This window comes from Mustelus asterias, chromosome 30 (assembly GCF_964213995.1).
Source record: "Mustelus asterias chromosome 30, sMusAst1.hap1.1, whole genome shotgun sequence".
Classification (NCBI taxonomy): domain Eukaryota; kingdom Metazoa; phylum Chordata; class Chondrichthyes; order Carcharhiniformes; family Triakidae; genus Mustelus; species Mustelus asterias.
Genome location: NC_135830.1, coordinates 15,124,501 through 15,142,365, shown reverse-complemented (window position 1 = coordinate 15,142,365; position 17,865 = coordinate 15,124,501). Strand labels below are relative to the sequence as shown.

The 17,865-nt window shown below is 44.9% G+C and overlaps 2 protein-coding genes across 3 annotated transcripts; both read left to right on the top strand.

Annotated features, from left to right (window-relative positions):
• Window positions 1–808: 808 nt before the first annotated feature.
• On the top strand, window positions 809–8,499 carry LOC144480785 (uncharacterized). 2 transcript variants are annotated; one of them, XM_078200382.1, is made up of 2 exons: window positions 809–848; window positions 3,520–4,993. In XM_078200382.1, exon 2 carries the CDS (start codon window positions 3,629–3,631, stop codon window positions 4,664–4,666), a length of 1,038 nt encoding a protein of 345 aa, XP_078056508.1. In that variant the 5' UTR covers window positions 809–848; window positions 3,520–3,628; the 3' UTR covers window positions 4,667–4,993. The 2 variants fall into 2 exon arrangements, with proteins under 2 accessions (XP_078056508.1, XP_078056507.1); XM_078200381.1 differs by lacking the exon at window positions 809–848 and adding an exon at window positions 2,855–3,433 and having other exon boundaries at window positions 3,520–8,499.
• A 2,628-nt stretch (window positions 8,500–11,127) lies between these two features.
• Window positions 11,128–15,753, top strand: LOC144480911 (protein NYNRIN-like). Its single transcript, XM_078200539.1, has 2 exons — window positions 11,128–13,612; window positions 13,670–15,753. The coding sequence occupies exon 1, from the start codon at window positions 11,128–11,130 to the stop codon at window positions 13,117–13,119; it is 1,992 nt and encodes a 663-aa protein (XP_078056665.1). The 3' UTR covers window positions 13,120–13,612; window positions 13,670–15,753.
• The last annotated feature ends 2,112 nt before the right edge of the window (window positions 15,754–17,865 follow it).

Here is a 17,865-nt window from a genome sequence, read left to right as displayed (position 1 = left end):
AAAAATCAACTTTGTTTTAATTTTTGAATGACTGCATCTTCATTTGGGAGGCTGGGATTATCCCCGTTTCGAGGGAACTAAGGAATAGACCATAAGCCGTAGGAGCAGCATTCGGCCATTCAGCCTTCATTATAACAATGATCCCATTGTGATTCCTGCTGGTTGGGAAATGTGCGATATTACTGCCAGTCTGTCTTTCTTTAATTATCTTCAATCCCAGTCCTCTGGTTACTGACCCGCATCAGTGGAACAGTTTCTCCCGATCTGCTCTATCAAACCACCCGTCCCCACCCCGATCATCTTGAACAGCTCCATGAAATCTCCATTTCAGCTTCTTTGTTCTAAAGGGAACAAATTTGGGGGAGGCGATGCCTAATGGTATTATCGATAGACTATTAATCCAGAAACCCAGCTAATGTTCTGGGGACCCGGATTCGAATCCACATTTTGAAAAAGATGAACAGTGTCTGTGGTACCTGCTGGATGTGGTGCAGCACATTTCCCAGGACATTGGAGCAGTAATGAATGAGGCCAGGATAACAGAGTCGAAACAACATTATATTCTTTATGCTTGAAACCTGTCTTAGAATTCTCTTCATTAACTGGACCATCAATGTGAGGGGAATTAGCATCTTCTGTAATTCCAGAGCCCAGAGACACTGATTACCCAGGGATGTTGTTCTGTAATTTACACTATCCCCCAGCAGGGCTCTTCACCCAGGCTGACAAGAGGCAGCTCAGTGTTAGTGATTTGTCACTGCTGCTGTCCCAGATGTTGTTCAATATAGATTCAAGTTTAGAGAAAGGAGTGGAAATGGGTAATCAGAACTGCTCACTGCCCCTGACGGGTAATGGTTACTTGAATTTCTCAAACATCGTAGTTTGTGAAGCCACTGTTATTTCATCTCCAGTATTAGTCAGAATGGGCTGTATTCTCCACATGATAGGGCTGGAATTATCTGTGTGGGTGTGTGTCTATGAATGAAGATGTCTGTTTGGTTGTGGATATGTCTCTATGTTTGCCCATGTCTGTGTAAGAGACAGGGAGAGAGAGTGTGTTTGGATCTCTGTGTTTGGATATCTTTATGTGCTGCTTCTTCTTAGGTGCTTCCTCTCAAAGGTTCCTCTCCGGGTGATTTGAATAGAATCATTCAGAGATTCTGCATCCTGGGTGAATCCACAGGCTGACCATGTGCTGTGTAAAACCTGACATCCACACCACCAGACCCCACTTTTCCTGGAACAACATCAAGTGTTTGCTGCTTTCCTGATCCTTCCTTTTCCCTCCCTTTTCAATGATATCACTTCTCATTATTCTGAATTTCAGAGAGGACAGACTCATCCCACTGAATGTCCTCCAAGGACAACCGCCTCATCTCAGGAATCAATCCAGTGAAATTTAGTTGCACAAAGACAGTGAGCAAATAGAACAAAGACCAAAAGAGGGAAATAGAGACACAGACAAAGACTGTTAGAGTGAAGGAGACTGAGCGAGAGTTACAGTCATAGTCATACAGTGCAGAAAACACCCTTCGACCCATAGAGTCTGCACCAACAATAGCTATCACTAAACCCCATGCTAATCCTATTTTCCAGCACTTGTCCCATATCCTTACCTGAATGCTATAATATTTCAAGTGCTCATCCAAATACTTTTTAAAGGTTGTTAAGTTTCCAGCCTCCACTACCTTCCCAGGCAGTTTATTCCAGACTCCCACCACCCTCTGATTTTTTTTTCTCAACTCCCCTCTGAATCTCTTGTCAGGCACCCTAAAACTATGTCCCCTCATGATTGACCCCTCAACCAAGGGCTCTGCTCACCCGGTCCATATCCTTCATAATCTTATTCACCAGTCATGTCCCCGTCAGCCTTCTCTGCTCTAAACACTCCAAACCGATCCAGTCTCCTTATAGCTCAAATGTTCCATCCCAGGCAACATCCTGGCGAATCTCCTCTGTACCCCCTCCAGTGCAATCACATCCTTCCTGGAGTGAGGTGACCAGAACTGCACACCGTACTCCAGCTGTGGCCTAACCAACATTCAGTACAGCTCCAACATTATCTCCTTGTTCTTATACTGTATGCCACGACTGATAAAAGCAAGTGTCTCATATGCCTTCTTATCCTATTCAGCTGCTCTGCTACCTTAAGTGAATAAGTACCCCAAGATCCATCTGCTCCTCTGATTTTACCTCGTGTCCTTCCTTTCATTAATTATTTCTTTGTCTTGTTACTTATTCCAAAGTGCATCACTTTGCACTTATCAAGATTAAATAGCATATTTTTTTTATTAATTTGTGGGACATGGGTGTTGCTCGCTGGCCATCCCTAGTTGCCCTTGAGAAGGTGGTGGTGAGCTACCTTCTTGAATCGCTGCAGTTCATGTGCTGTGGGTTTACCTACAATGCGGTTCGGGAGGGAATTCCAGGATTTTGTCCCAGCGACTGTGAAGGAATGGTGATATATTTCGAAGTCTATCACTGTTCTGCCCATGTGACCAACCCAACTATATCTTGCTGCAACCTACGACAGAGTGGGGAAGACTTTAAAAGGACCCTGGGTCTCTGGAATACTCGTCCAGTGACAATCCCACCATGCACATTGGTAGATGTATCAATTGGTTTAATAATTTTATATATTAACCCTGTAGTTCTGATCGTAATTGGATGACAAAATACAATTTTGTGTTGAACATTATCTCCTTCCTATGGCGGTCCTCTTACCCAGCATTCGCAGCGAGAGAGAATGTGCCGTATTGTCACAATAGCAGCCGCTTGCGCGGGCGCAGTACCTGATTCTGAGTGGAGCATGCGCTGTGCGGATTCGGACTGGCCCATGCGCAGTGTGGGTGCTGGAGCTGCAGGGAGGCGGGGAAGTGAGTGCAGAGGCTTCAGAAACAGCCAGTGGAGGAGGCCTCAAACCCCGAATAAAACCCCCCCCGGGCCCGAGTTTGCACCGACCTGGGGGGTAATTGCAGCCCCTCTACAATCGGGGAGGTGGTGGTAATATCAGTGACACAGCCTAATGTTCTGGGGACAAGGGTTCAAGTCCCATCATGGAGCTGGGGGGGATTTAAATAGAATTCACAAAACGCCGGAAAATCTGGAATATAATTTCACTTGAGTAACCATTACAGCTGTGAACAATTTTAAAAACCCACCCTGTTTATTCATGGGAATCTGCTGTCTCTCCATAGACTTGTCAACATGCGATTCAGTCTCTAACTGCCCTCCTCAGGGGCAGGAAATAAATGCTGGTTTTGGCAATAAAACCCACATCACATGAAATAGTGAAGGAGAAACACTGATAGACTTGGGTTAATGGCTGTCATCTCAGGACACAGGCACGGTTATCACTGTCCCTGTGAGAAAATGTTGTGAATTTCTATCCTGGACTGACATTGATGGATTTTGGAGTCTCCTTTTCCAGAGGGTGAGAAGGGGAGGATTTCCACACAGTAAACTCAAACCAAGAGAAATATTTGCTTCAATTTTTAACTTTGGACTTTTTTTTTACAGGATATTAGAAGTGCAGGAGTGGAAGGGAGAAAACTCAAACCAAACATCGCATCAGGATCTGACGCTATCGCCTAAATTAGTGTAATCTGAATATCATTGGGTTTTGAACATGGAAGGGGAAAGCACGGTTAACAGTGGAGAGAAACCGTACACGTGTTGTGTGTGTGGACGAACATTCAGCCGATCATCTGGCCTGTTGAAACATAAATGCAGTCACAACAGGGAGAAACAATGGAAATGTGGAGACTGTGGGAAGAGATTCAGATTTCCATCTGAACTGAAAACTCATCGACACAATCACACTGGAGAGAGACCATTCACCTGCTCTGAGTGTGGGAAGGGATTCACTACCTCATCCATCTTGTTGACACACCGGCGGGTTCACACTGGGGAGAGACCGTTCACCTGCTCCAAGTGTGGGATGGGATTCATTTGTTCATCCCATCTGCTGAAACACCGGTGGGTTCACACTGGGGAGAGGCCATTCAACTGTCATGAGTGTGGGAAGGGATTCGCTACCTCATCAATCCTGCTGACACACCAGAGAGTTCACACGAGAGAGAGACCATTCAGATGCTCTGACTGTGGGAAGGAATTCCCTACCTCTTCTATCCTGCTGAAACACCAGCGAGTTCACACTGGAGAGAGGCCGTTCACCTGCTCTGATTGTGGGAAGGGATTCACTGATTCATCCTACCTGCTGAAACACCAGAGAATTCATAACGGGGAGAGGCCATTTATCTGCTCCCAGTGTGGGAAGAGATTCACTCAATCATTCAACCTCCTAAAACACCAGCGAGGTCACACCGGAGAGAGGCCGTTCACCTGCTCTGAGTGTGGGAAGGGCTTCAGTCAGTCATTCATCTTGTTGAAACACCAGCGAGTTCACACTGGGGAGAGGCCATTCACTTGCTCCAGTTGTGGGAAGGGATTTATTGATTCATCCACCCTGCAGAGACACCAGCGAGTTCACACCGGGGAGACACCATTCACCTGTTCTGATTGTGGTAAGAGATTCAGTCAATCATCCAACCTGGTAAAGCACCAGCGAATTCACACTGGGGACAGGCCATTCACCTGCTCCGTGTGTGGGAAGGGATTCACTCAGTCACCTCACCTGCTGAAACACCAGCGTGTTCACGAGTGACTGCAAGGACCGGATTTTGCTCTTAATCACGTCAAGGTCCTGACTATTTTCATTGGTGTCTGTTTCTGCTGATAAATCCTAGCCCAGTTGGAAGGTTTATATTTTGGGTGGAACTTAAATACACAAGCTTTATGTTCAACACAGTGTGATGAATGCTTTTAATACCTCAAACATGTTAGTTCCATTTGAAGGGCTTCCCCCTCTCCCGTCTCCTCCATCCTCACCTCCAACAAGTGTGAGGAGCTCATGGAGCTTCTTTGTCACCAAGATTGAGACAATCTGATCAGCTGCCTCTGCTCCTTCCCTCTCTTCCATTCGCCCACCGGGCCAAACTGTCTTTAAATTTCCTTCTGGCCTGACTCCTGAACTCATAAATACAAACAGGGAGTGCTGTAAAAACACAGCGGGTCTGACAGCACCTCTGGCGAGAGAAACAGATTTAATGTTTTGGGAGGCACGGTAGCACAGTGGTTAGCACTGCTGCTTCACAGCGCCAGGGACCCAGATTTGATTCCCATCTGAGTGTTTAACACACCCACAAGACAACGGAGCTGTTACATTATTTCTGCTGTGAAATGAGAACCATTATTATTACTCTCCATCCTTTTCAGAAATCCCCATCTTGTAAAGAACTGTTCCCACAAGATTTTAGCTGTAATTTATGCATAATTTTTATGCATAAAGAGTTTCAATCCACCAGGTAAATATATCTACCACTACAAGGTTATTCTGGGATAAAGGGGGAGGTGGCTAGATGGGTGGAGAACTGGCTTGGTCATAGAAGACAGAGGGTGGTAGTGGAAGGGTCTTTTTCCGGCTGGAGGCCTGTGACTAGTGGTGTACCGCAGGGCTCTGTATTGGGACCTCTGCTGTTTGTGATTTATATAAATGATCTGGAAGAAGGAGTAACTGGGGTGATCAGTAAGTTTGCGGACGACACAAAACTGGCAGGACTTGCAGATAGTGAGGAACATTGTCAGAGGCTACAGAAGGATATAGATAGGCTGGAAATTTGGGCAAGGAAATGGCAGATGGAGTTCAATCCTGATAAATGCGAAGTGATGCATTTTGGTGGGAATAATGTGAGGAGGAGCTACACGATAAATGGAAGAACCATAAAGGGTGTAGAGACGCAGAGGGACTGTAAGGGAAATTGTACTGGATATTGTATGAGTTTAGTATGAAATTCAGATTCACTTGTAAGGGAAATTGTATTAGATATTGTATGAGCTAGGTATGAAATTCAGATTCACAGGTTTTAGTGAAATGATATAGCAGATTTAGGTGAGTAGTGAGATGGGTATATAACCTAAAATAACTTCGTGTGACCTAATATAATCAAGTGTAGTCGATATGATCAAAGTGGAGGAACTAGAGAAGTAATATAGCAATCACTAATTAAGGTAAGCAGACAACAGTCACTTAAGAAAACAAGGAAGACTGCTCGGTGGTTCAACTTAATAGTGGACCATAAAACCATAAAATCAGCAGAGAGAATGTCCTTTCTAACACTTTCGGCCTTAGTCTACAAAACCACGATTATTATACAAACAGAAAAATTCAGATAAGAGCAAGAGTTATAACCACCATGGTTTAAGAGACAAAGAGATATAACAGGGAGCGACCAATTGCAAAGAAAACAGATAAAGGGTCAACTAAAACTAATGGTGGCCAAAGAAAGGTCGGGCTGTAGGGTAAGATAACAACCAAGGACAGGCTGTAAAAGGGAGAGGAGGATCTTGAAATATGAGGCTGAAATGTACATAAAAGACTGTAAGCCCAAGGGCTCTTTGGAGTGTTCCGGACGTTCCCGACTTTATCTCTTGTGCTGAGAAATAAAGTCTATTGCTTGGAAGATCGCTGCTCAGACTCTCTGTTTTAATTGATGTGAATAAATTGTCGTCCTGGGGAACCACGACAAAATTGGCGCTGCTTAGCAGGGTTGGTGAGAGATCGCCCAGAAAAGCATCTGGAAGGAGTAGCGGAGACGGTGGTCCGACCGGAACCGAGAAGTCCCCAGCCGGCCTTCTGTCAACAAGGTAAGCAGACTTGCATGCATGTAAATCCTTGTTGTCAGAAAGGGGTTTTCTCGAGGCCCGGTGCGCCCGGCTCTCTGCTGGTCCTGGATCTCCCCAACCCAAAAAGATATCCTGCACAGGTAAAACCAAATTGTGTAAAAATTTTTGAGAGACTGAGTCTGATCTGAAGAGCAGAATTTTTGCATGCAAAAGCGCGCTGCGAATACTGTATTGTCTGTGAATGGGTAAAAAGTGAGACGGGAAAAAGGCCGAAAGCTAAAGTAATGCAATTAGGTTAAGTCAAGCGGTTTGGAGCGGGTTTTTCAGGTCACGACTTGCCCAGAAGAGAGTAAGTGTGGGAAAACCTGCCAGTCCAAACCTACCCAGGACCTCGGGTAAGGGACGTCAACCGAGAGGGAGAGAGATCAGTGAGAGATCACTCTCTGACCTAATACAGTAGCCAAAAGCACAGGAGTGGATTTTAACCACAGGAAAGGGGAGTAGCAGCTAGAATAGAGGAAGTAAAAGACCAATTTGAACAAACTGGTCTGAGAAAACAGCGTGAAGGACAGAAATAAGAGAGAGAGTCAGAATATAGGTAGGGTAATAACTAACAACTTGAAAAATTACCCTGACATAACTGCCTGGTGACAAGATTGAAAATAACTAATCTTTGAATAATAAAAAAAAAAACGGAAGCAACACTGGATTGGAAAAAGATTACACATATAACTAACTTAGAGGAGATAAAGAATGAGTGGCCGTATGTAAAATGGGAAAGAGTAGTCGATAGGAATTGGATAGACGAAATAAAATTGGAAACCCTAGAGAAATTAATAAAGGGATCTGACCGATACAGGATTCTTATACACATAGACGAGCAAGTGAAAACCTACTACCCTCTGGCCCGGGAGAGGAAAATAGTGCCGGGACAGGGGACTACGGGGAAGTGGATATCAGGACCCCGGTTAGAATTACAGATAGTGGCAAAAGAAATCCAAAGGAAAGGTAAACAGGGGACTGAGCACGGAAAAACAATACAGCAAGTAATAATCACTGTAATACCTAACTCTGACAGACTAAGTGACAAAAATTGTGACAGTGATCCAAAAAGACGAGTAATGGCGCACCAAGTTAAGACACCAGTGGAGATATTAGGGGATAAGTTCCCAGCCCTTAGGGGAGATATAGAACACGTCTCTAAAAAATGGGCCAAAAGAACAAATAAGACCAATACACAGTGGCCGGAGGAAGGCACATGGTCCATAGAGAGGTGTGAGGACCAGAAGGGAATGATAAAGAACTATAAGATTAAGGATAAATCGAGCAAAAGAAGGGAAAAGCGAGAAAAGGAGTTAGAGATATTAGCCCTATTCCAACAAGAAGGGAAAGAGAGAAGAGGGGTATGGAGGGGAGGTAGGATGCAGATGCCAGTACAACTTGAGGAAAAAGCAAAATTGGAAGATCCAAACGTAGCCCCACCCCCATACTTAGAGAAACAGAGCTCCACGGGACTGTACCCAGTTATATCAGGCACAGTTGGAGGAGATCAAAAGCAAGGATAAGCTAAAGGCAAAAGAGGATCTCGCACCCAGAAAAATAGCACCAATGATGGTGGAGCAAAAGCCAGAGGAAATACCTGCACTAATCAAAGGGGGGAGCGGAGATGGAGGCCAGCCCGTCATAACCTATAACATTTCTGCCTTCCCACTGTCCATGAACCCAGGAGCCTATGGCCTAAATTATCAAAACCCATACGCCCTGCAAAGTCAGACTGACTGGAATAGAAATGGGAAAGGACAGGGAGGTGGTAGGCCACCCTATCAGAATCAGAGAGGACAGGGACAGGTTAATCATCAGACTCCGAGACAGGGACCACTGCCTGGCCCTTCAGGTGTGTGTTGGGGGTGCGGGGAGGCAGGGCACATAAAAAGGAATTGCCCGCGGAATTTCCCCAGACAGGGAGAAAACCAGCAGCAGACAGGCCAACAACTGATCCAAGGATCGCCAAACAGCATCCCGATGTTTCAAGGGCCGGTAAACCATCAGAATTCCCCATAGGGAGGCCCAGAGAACCCCGAAATGGTAGGACAGTACGTACAGATAACAGAAACTGCAGAGCAGGAACCTATAGTTAACGTTAGAGTAGGAGGGATCGAGGTCCCCATGATGATAGACACCGGCGCCACATGTACGTGCATGCAAACGAAATATGCGGATCACTTACCATTGTCAAACCAGTTTGTAAAAACTGTGGGGTTCTCGGGGAAAGTAACATTAGCTCGAATGACGACGCCGGTGCCTGTTACCATTGGAAATAAGACAACCCATGTACCTATTTTAGTATGTGATAAAACTCCTTTAAATCTATTGGGAAGGGATGCAATCCTAGGTTTAGGACTGAAATTAGAATGCACTGAACAAGGAATTGATTTGATGGGAATGTATCCACTTGAAATACCAGGAAAGGAAGGGGTTAATGTATATTGGTTGGGAGATATAGAGGAACAAGTTAAAAAACAGATATGGGAAGTTTGGGGAAAGCTTATAAACACTTGGGTTCCACAAGCCAAATGGCCAAGAACAGAATTACACAGTACAATGATATTTGATGAAGGGCAGGAACCTGAGATACAGGAGAAATGGGAAAGGGAGGCAGGACGAGAACAGGAAATAAAGTCAGGAAGTATTTTAATCGGACTAGAGGGAGTAGCCCTCACCATTGTTAGGAATGAATGGGTTAACAAATGGTTCTCTGTATCTGGGGCGGAGCCACATGTCACATTGAAAGTGAATCCGAGATACAGATCAAAAGACCTAGGACCAATGGTGTTGAGAGCACAAGATTTAGAATTTGTCCAGACAGACAATGTAGATATTTGGACGTCCAGCAATGGACAAATGACGAAAATAATTTTGGATGTTAAAATGCTTGGGAAACCGAAGCAGATAACAATAGGAGTGCAAATCGAGAAACAGGAACTGGAGTGGAGAGAGAGGTTAGAGCAGGATTTGAACTCCCTCCCGCAGGAGTTGTGGTCCAGACAGGACACGGATGTAGGGAGGGTCAAAAACGCTAATCCAGTTGAAGTCAGATTAAAGATAGGACGTCAGGGGCCGTATAGGCCGCAGTACCCAATCAAGACAGAAGCAATTGAAGGAATTAGAGGGACGATTAAGGGATTGATAGAAGCAGGGGTATTAAAAGAAACCCGGAGCAGGTGTAATACACCGCTACTACCAGTGAAAAAGGCGGACGGAGAAAAATGGAGATTGGTGCATGACCTAAGGGCAATTAATGAGGTAGTGGAAGATATGCCAGCAGAGGTTCCAAACCCTTATACCTTGATGACAAATATACCACCTGAAAGTAGATGGTTTACTGTAATAGACCTATGTTCGGCATTTTTTAGTGTGCCACTAGCTCAAGAAAGTCAGTATCTCTTTGCATTTACGTACGAGGGGAAACAATACACATACAATAGGATGCCCCAAGGATTTAAACATTCCCCACATGTATTCAATCAGGTGTTGAGAGCAGATTTAGAAGGAATACAGTTGGAAGGAACACTAATACAATATGTGGATGATTTATTATTATGCACAGGAACACAAGAACAATGCAGGAAGGATAGTTTAAAACTATTGAAAAGACTAGCAGAAGGGGGCCATAAAGTTTCCAGGAAAAAGCTGCAGCTGTGCCAGAAAAAGGTAGAATACTTGGGGAGAGAAATATCAGCAGGACAGAAGGAGATAGCTTCACAGCAAATAGAAGCAGTACTAAAAGTTCCGAAACCACAGACGGTGGGACAAATGATGACATTTTTGGGAATGACAGGATTCAGTTCAGAATGGGTGGAAAGCTATGCCGAAAAAACGCAGGCACTACGAAAGATAATGAAGGAGGCAGGGTGTGACGAATTAAAAGCCAAACTAAAATGGGATAAAGATGCTTCAGACGCATTTGAGAATATAAAGAGAGAAATGGCACAGGCACCAGCCTTGGCTTTACCGACCTATGACAAGCCCTTTGACTTATTTGTGAGTAACAGAGAAGCTGGATTTGCTACAGCAATGTTAATGCAGGAAAATTGCAAGGGTAGACGAAGGCAGGCTGTAGCATATTACAGTACCAAGCTAGACGACGTAGCAATGGGATACCCTCCGTGCTATCAAGGTCTGGCAGCAGCTTGGTGGGCGTACGAAAAGGCAGCCACGGTCACAATGGGATATCCGATAAACATACATGTATACCATAAGGTAGCTGAATTGATTGAGCAAGGAAAATTTGTGCTGACACCTGCTAGGATCCATCATTATCGAATGCTAACCACATTTCCAGATATCACGATTATAAAGTGCAACAGAGTAAATCCAGCTGATTACATGCCATTACCTCATGAAGGAGAAGAACATGAATGCTTAAGAGAAGCAAAAACATTTATGAAACTGAGAAAAGATTTAAGAGCAGAGGGACTAGTGACAGAAGGGAAAAGGATACTGTATGTAGATGGCTCATGTTACAGGGATCACTTAGGAAACCACGCAGGCTATGCCATAGTTGAACAGAAAGGGGAAACACTTGAAGTCATAGAAGCAGAGAAATGTGAACAGCCCTGTTCAGCCCAACTGGCAGAACTTAAAGCATTGACCAGACCATGTGAGCTAGCAAACGGGGAAGCATTGGAAATTTATACTGATTCGGCCTATGCCCACGGGGTCTGCCATCTGTTCGGGGCAATATGGAAGCAAAGGGGATTTATGAAAAGCGGAGGAGGACCAATACAACACGAAGGTCAAATCAGGGCTTTAATAAGGGCCATGATGGGTCCAAGGGAATTAGCCATAATTAAGTGTCAGGCGCATAAAAAGGGAGCAGACAGCATCACACAGGGAAACACCAAAGCCGACAAGGCAGCTAAAGAAGCGTCAGGATGCATTGAGGCTACGATAGCCCCAGTAGAAATAGCAAGGCCGCACCCAGGGCCAGGTACGGGGGATATCGAACCTCAGATCACATTAGAAGATGTAGCACAGTTACAGGAGGAAACCTCTGTAGCTGAAAAGGCAATGTGGAAAGATAGAGGAGCACTACAGGGACAACAGGACAGGATATGGAGAAATGGGGAGGGATTAGTCATAGCACCCACATCATTACTAACCGTACTAATTAGCGAAGCGCATGGAGTGGACCACTGTGCAAGAGGAGAAGTGGCTAGGAAGATCAAGAAGGAAGGATTCTGGTCACCATACCTGCAAAACTCGATTGACTCCATACTAAGTCAGTGTGAGGTGTGTGCTCAGAATAACATCAGGAAGGGCATTACTGCCCCAATAGGGCATATACCCATTCCTGAAGGACCATTTAAACATCTATGCATGGACTATGTGGATATGGGAAAGGTGGTGAGGGGGAAAAGATACATGTTAGTGATTATTGATAGATTCAGCAGATGGATAGAAGCAACGCCATCCAAAGATCAAGGATCTGGAACGGTGATTAACTTCCTGTCAAAAGAAATTATCCCAAGATTTGGCATACCCACGCAATTAAGTTCAGACAATGGATCTGCTTTTATAGGAAGGGCACTGAGAGAGACACTCTCGGCACTCCGAATAAAGCAGAAGTTTGGATGCGTATATCACCCCCAATCCCAAGGAATGGTGGAGAGAGCAAACGGGACCCTTAAGGCTAAAATAAGCAAAATTTGCAATGAAACAGGGAAAAACTGGATAGATGCTCTGCCATTGGCTCTAATGCAATACAGGAGTCAGGAAAACAGAATCACACATTTGAGCCCTCATGAAATGATGACAGGAAGAGTAATGCCGGTACCTAAGATCAGGGGATCAGGAGGTCCTACGCTAGAATGTTTAGATCAAAGCACAAAAGAATATATACAACAATTAACTGTTATACATAGAACTATATTTGAACAGGAAAAAGCCAAGGAGGAGGAGAATCCGGTAACAGAACATCAGATCAAACCTGGAGATCGAGTATACATCAGAAAGTTCCGGAGACGTTGGAACGAACCGAGACGAGAAGGACCGTTTGAAGTCACCAAAGTGTCTCCCACGGCGTTGCAAGTAGAAGGCAGTACACTGTGGTATCACTTAAACCATTGTACCAGAACGGTACCAGGGGTAGGGGAGAGAAGGGAAATTGAAGAAGTACACAGAGTGGATAGAGGTGATAGCGAGGAAGAAATAGAAATACACGGGGAGAATCGTGGGGAGGAGGAACAGAGCCAAGGAAGAACAAAAAGAATAGAGGATGATGAAAGTAGTTCTGTACATGAGCTGGCTGATGATACAAATGCCCAGCCTGAGCCTATTAGTCAAGGTGCCGAGGGAGGTGAGGACAGGGAAGGGGCCCCATTCCCCACCTGGGAGTTGGAAACTATTTCCCTTAGGAACTTCCGTGACCCATAGAAAAGGAGAATGGGATACAGAAGACATAAGGGTGCAAAATCAGGAAGATAGAGTATTAAGACGAACAAAACGTGAACGATTAGTGAGCACAAATACTATTTGGGAAAAAGCGCAGAAAAACAAATGGTGGAAATGGGCTGAGTATACAGGTCAGAGAAACAGTGATGGGAAAGAGTGTGTAGTATGCGCATCAGAGAAACCTAACACCCAAGTAACTGATATACCATGGGGATCAGGAGACTGTAGAACCAGGCAACAAAGCTGGAGAAAGGAAAATTGCCGTCCATATACCACATATATACGGTATCATATGATAGGGAATCGGAACTACTCGTATGAGAAGATAGACTGTTCCGGATCCGCATGTGATAACCTTTGTAAAGGTGAGTCGCCGTTGTGTCAATACCACTGCATCCTGTTTGCTGGGGTAAAAAAGGGCATCTACAACTTGACCCACAGATGTCCAAAGTGGCCAAAAACGACAGTAGACGCGGTCCCAAAGGAATGGAGTGTAGAGCCCAACTTACAAATCCAAGATTGCTATTGGAAGGAAAGTAGCACAGGAAGTAGTGTGGGAAATTACACAGGAAAGTGTGAAAGGATTTGGAATATAACCGATGCTCTTAATCTGATCCTCTAAGGAGAGGGATGGGCACCCCCTCCTTATGTGTTAGACTATCAAGAAAATCAACTGGCCGATCTCTGGTGGCTTTGTGGCCCGGAGAAAGGGCTATTGGCAAAATTACCACAGAATTGGAAGGGACTATGTGCTCGAGTTATGCTTGCCCAGAGCACTGTGATACTACCGGTGGAAAGAAAAATTAAATCACAAAAAGTTAAGAGGGCATATACCCCTGACCCTACGATAAAATTGGATGCAATCGGACAGCCCCGCGGCATCCCGAATGAGTTCAAAGCTAGGAACGAAATAGCTGCAGGGTTTGAATCCCTCTTTGTTTGGATCACACCCAGCAAGAATACTGAGTGGATCAATTACATCTATTATAATCAGCAGAGGTTTATTAATTATACGAATGATGCCCTGGAGGCCTTAGGAGAGCAGTTGGATGCGACCAGCAAAATGGCGTGGCAAAATCGACAGGCGTTAGATTGGCTCCTGGCAGAGAAAGGAGGGGTGTGTGTTATGTTTGGGGATCAGTGCTGCACATTTATCCCTAATAACACTAATCCAGAGGGGTCATTTACACAAGCCATGAATAAGTTAAGAAATCTTAAGAAAGAAGTGAAAGAAAATGCTGGGTTTGGGCATGAGGTATGGAGTTGGCTGGACAGAATATTAGGAAGATGGGGGGCGTGGTTTGCCAAAGCTGGAGCTGTAGCAATCGCAACAATAATCATTCTGGGATTGATATTTTGTTGTTTTTTACCCGCCCTGAGATCCTTCCTTACCAGAATGGCAGCGCGGCAGATGGTGACGCGGGTGCTAAGCAGCTCACGCTCGAGAGAAAAAACAGAGGAATGGGAAAACCTTGAGCCGCCCCCGCTGAGTGGATTCACAATGACCTTGGTCGAAGTTGAAACTCGTCACTCTGTAAAATAACTACAATAGTGGAAGATCATCTTGTGGAAACAACAGCACCTTGCTGAAGTCCGCGCGAAACCAGGAGAACTTAGTCTGTACACAGGAATCAGTCTTTTTCCCTTCCCTAGACAAGAGTGGGAAGGTTTTTGGCTGATGACTGTCAGGGGCAGGCAATCTGGAGGAGCAACCCAAAAATCAGAACCAGGATAGACAAATTATGATAAAGTTAGAATAGGGACACTGATCCCTGACCAAAATAGTCGGCTCCTCCACATCGCCTGAAAAAGTGATTAAAATGAAATGCAAATGGAATTGAGCGAGGGGATTATTTGAGCTTGGTAATTGGGATGAGGCTAGGGAATAGCCTCAAAGGGGGGACTTGTAAGGGAAATTGTACTGGATATTGTATGAGTTTAGTATGAAATTCAGATTCACTTGTAAGGGAAATTGTATTAGATATTGTATGAGCTAGGTATGAAATTCAGATTCACAGGTTTTAGTGAAATGATATAGCAGATTTAGGTGAGTAGTGAGATGGGTATATAACCTAAAATAACTTCGTGTGACCTAATATAATCAAGTGTAGTCGATATGATCAAAGTGGAGGAACTAGAGAAGTAATATAGCAATCACTAATTAAGGTAAGCAGACAACAGTCACTTAAGAAAACAAGGAAGACTGCTCGGTGGTTCAACTTAATAGTGGACCATAAAACCATAAAATCAGCAGAGAGAATGTCCTTTCTAACACTTTCGGCCTTAGTCTACAAAACCACGATTATTATACAAACAGAAAAATTCAGATAAGAGCAAGAGTTATAACCACCATGGTTTAAGAGACAAAGAGATATAACAGGGAGCGACCAATTGCAAAGAAAACAGATAAAGGGTCAACTAAAACTAATGGTGGCCAAAGAAAGGTCGGGCTGTAGGGTAAGATAACAACCAAGGACAGGCTGTAAAAGGGAGAGGAGGATCTTGAAATATGAGGCTGAAATGTACATAAAAGACTGTAAGCCCAAGGGCTCTTTGGAGTGTTCCGGACGTTCCCGACTTTATCTCTTGTGCTGAGAAATAAAGTCTATTGCTTGGAAGATCGCTGCTCAGACTCTCTGTTTTAATTGATGTGAATAAATTGTCGTCCTGGGGAACCACGACAGGACCTGGGTGTGCAAGTCCACAGATCTTTGAAGGTGACGTCACAGGTGGAGAAGGTGGTGAAGGCGGCATATGGCATGCTTGCCTTTATAGGACGGGGCATAGAGTATAAAAGTTGGGGTCTGATGTTGCAGATGTATAGAATGTTGGTTCGGCCGCATTTGGAATATTGCGTCCAGTTCTGGTCGCCACACTACCAGAAGGACGTGGAGGCTTTGGAGAGAGTACAGAGGAGGTTTACCAGGATGTTGCCTGGTATGGAGGGGCTTGGTTATGAGGAGAGATTGGGGAAACTGGGGTTGTTCTCCTTGGAAAGACGGAGGATGAGGGGAGACTTAATAGAGGTGTATAAAATTATGAAAGGCATAGATAGGGTGAACGGTGGGAAGCTTTTCCCCGGGTCGGTGGTGACGTTCACGAGGGGTCATAGGTTCAAGGTGAAGGGGGGGAGGTTTAACACAGATATCAGAAGGACATATTTCACACAGAGGGTCGTGGGGGCCTGGAATGTGTTGCCGGGCAAGGTGGTGGAGGCGGACACACTGGGAACGTTTAAGACTTATCTAGACAGCTATATGAACGGAGTGGGAATGGAGGGATACAAAAGAGTGGTCTAGTTTGGACCAGGGAGCGGCGCGGGCTAATTGTTCCTTGTTTCTCGTGGAAGTGGAAATGACTAGGGTTGGGAAGCATTTTCCGATCAGGGCCATTGTGATCTCCTGGACTCGTTTCGATCGCCTCAGGGGGTCGGAGAGGAATTTCCCAGATTTTTTTTTCCCCATATTGGCCCTGGGGTTTTTCACTCTGGGTTTTCGCCTCTCCCTGGAGATCACATGGTCTAAAAGGGGGGGGTGGGGGTGAGTTAATAGGTTGTAATGAACAAAGCATCGTAGCTGTGGGGGACAGCTCGGTAGATAGGATATTGGTATGTAGATAGGCTGGAAAATTGGGCGGGGATCCTGGATTCAGGATTCAATCCTGGACCGGGGAGCGGCGCGGGCTTGGAGGGCCGAAGGGCCTGTTCCTGTGCTGTATTGTTCTTTGTTCTTGGTCCCCTCTTTTTACTGTGGGTTGTGGACCTGCAAACTCAATCTGCAATATTTCCCATTGGGACTTTTCAATTCACAGGTCTGGATTAACTTCGAATCAGATGATATAGAAACATAGAAACTAGAAGCAGGAGTAGGCCATTCGGCCCTTCGAGCCTGCTCCACCATTCATTTTGATCATGGCTGATTATCGAGTTCAATATCCTGATTCAACCCCCCCTCCCCCGCCATATCCCATGATCCCGTTAGTCCCGAGAGCTATATCTAAATTCTTCTTGAAATCAGACAAGTTTTTGCCTCAACTACATTTGGTGGTCGTGAATTCCACACACTCACCACTCTCTGGCTGAAGAGATTTCTCCTCATCTCAGTTATAAAAGGTTTACCCCATTATCTTCAAACTATGACCCCTCGTTCTGGACTCTCCCACCATTGGGAACATTCTTTCTGAATCTACCCTGTCTAACCCTGTGGGAATTTTATAAGTTTCTATTAGATCCCCACTCACTCTTCTGAACCCAATGAATATAATCCTAACCAACTTAATCTCTCCTCACATGGTAGACCCTGCCATCCCAGGAATCAGCCTTGTAAACCTTCACTGTACTCCCTCTATAGGAAGGACATCCTTTTTCAGATAAGGACATCAAAACTGCATACAATACTCAGATGTGGCCTCACCAACGCCCTATACAATTGCAGCAAAACATCCCTATCCCTATACTCAATCCTCTCGCTATGAAACCCAACATACCATTCCCTTCTTTACTGCCTGCTGTACCTGCACGCTTACTTTCAGCGACTGATGCGCAAGGACACCAAGGTCTTGCTTGTTATTGACCTCTCTCAATTTACACCCATTCAAGTAATAATCTGTCTGACTATTACTGCTTCCAAAGTGGATAACTTCACATTTATCCATATTATACTCTACATTATGCATATGCTCACACATTCAGCCTGTCCAAATCACGCTGATGCATCTCTGCAGCCTCCT

What these genes read in the sequence shown, in the direction of transcription:
- LOC144480785 (XM_078200381.1), top strand. Translation starts at nt 3,629, where the DNA reads ATGGAAGGGGAAAGCACGGTTAACAGTGGAGAGAAACCGTACACGTGT.
- LOC144480911 (XM_078200539.1), top strand. Translation starts at nt 11,128, where the DNA reads ATGAAACTGAGAAAAGATTTAAGAGCAGAGGGACTAGTGACAGAAGGG.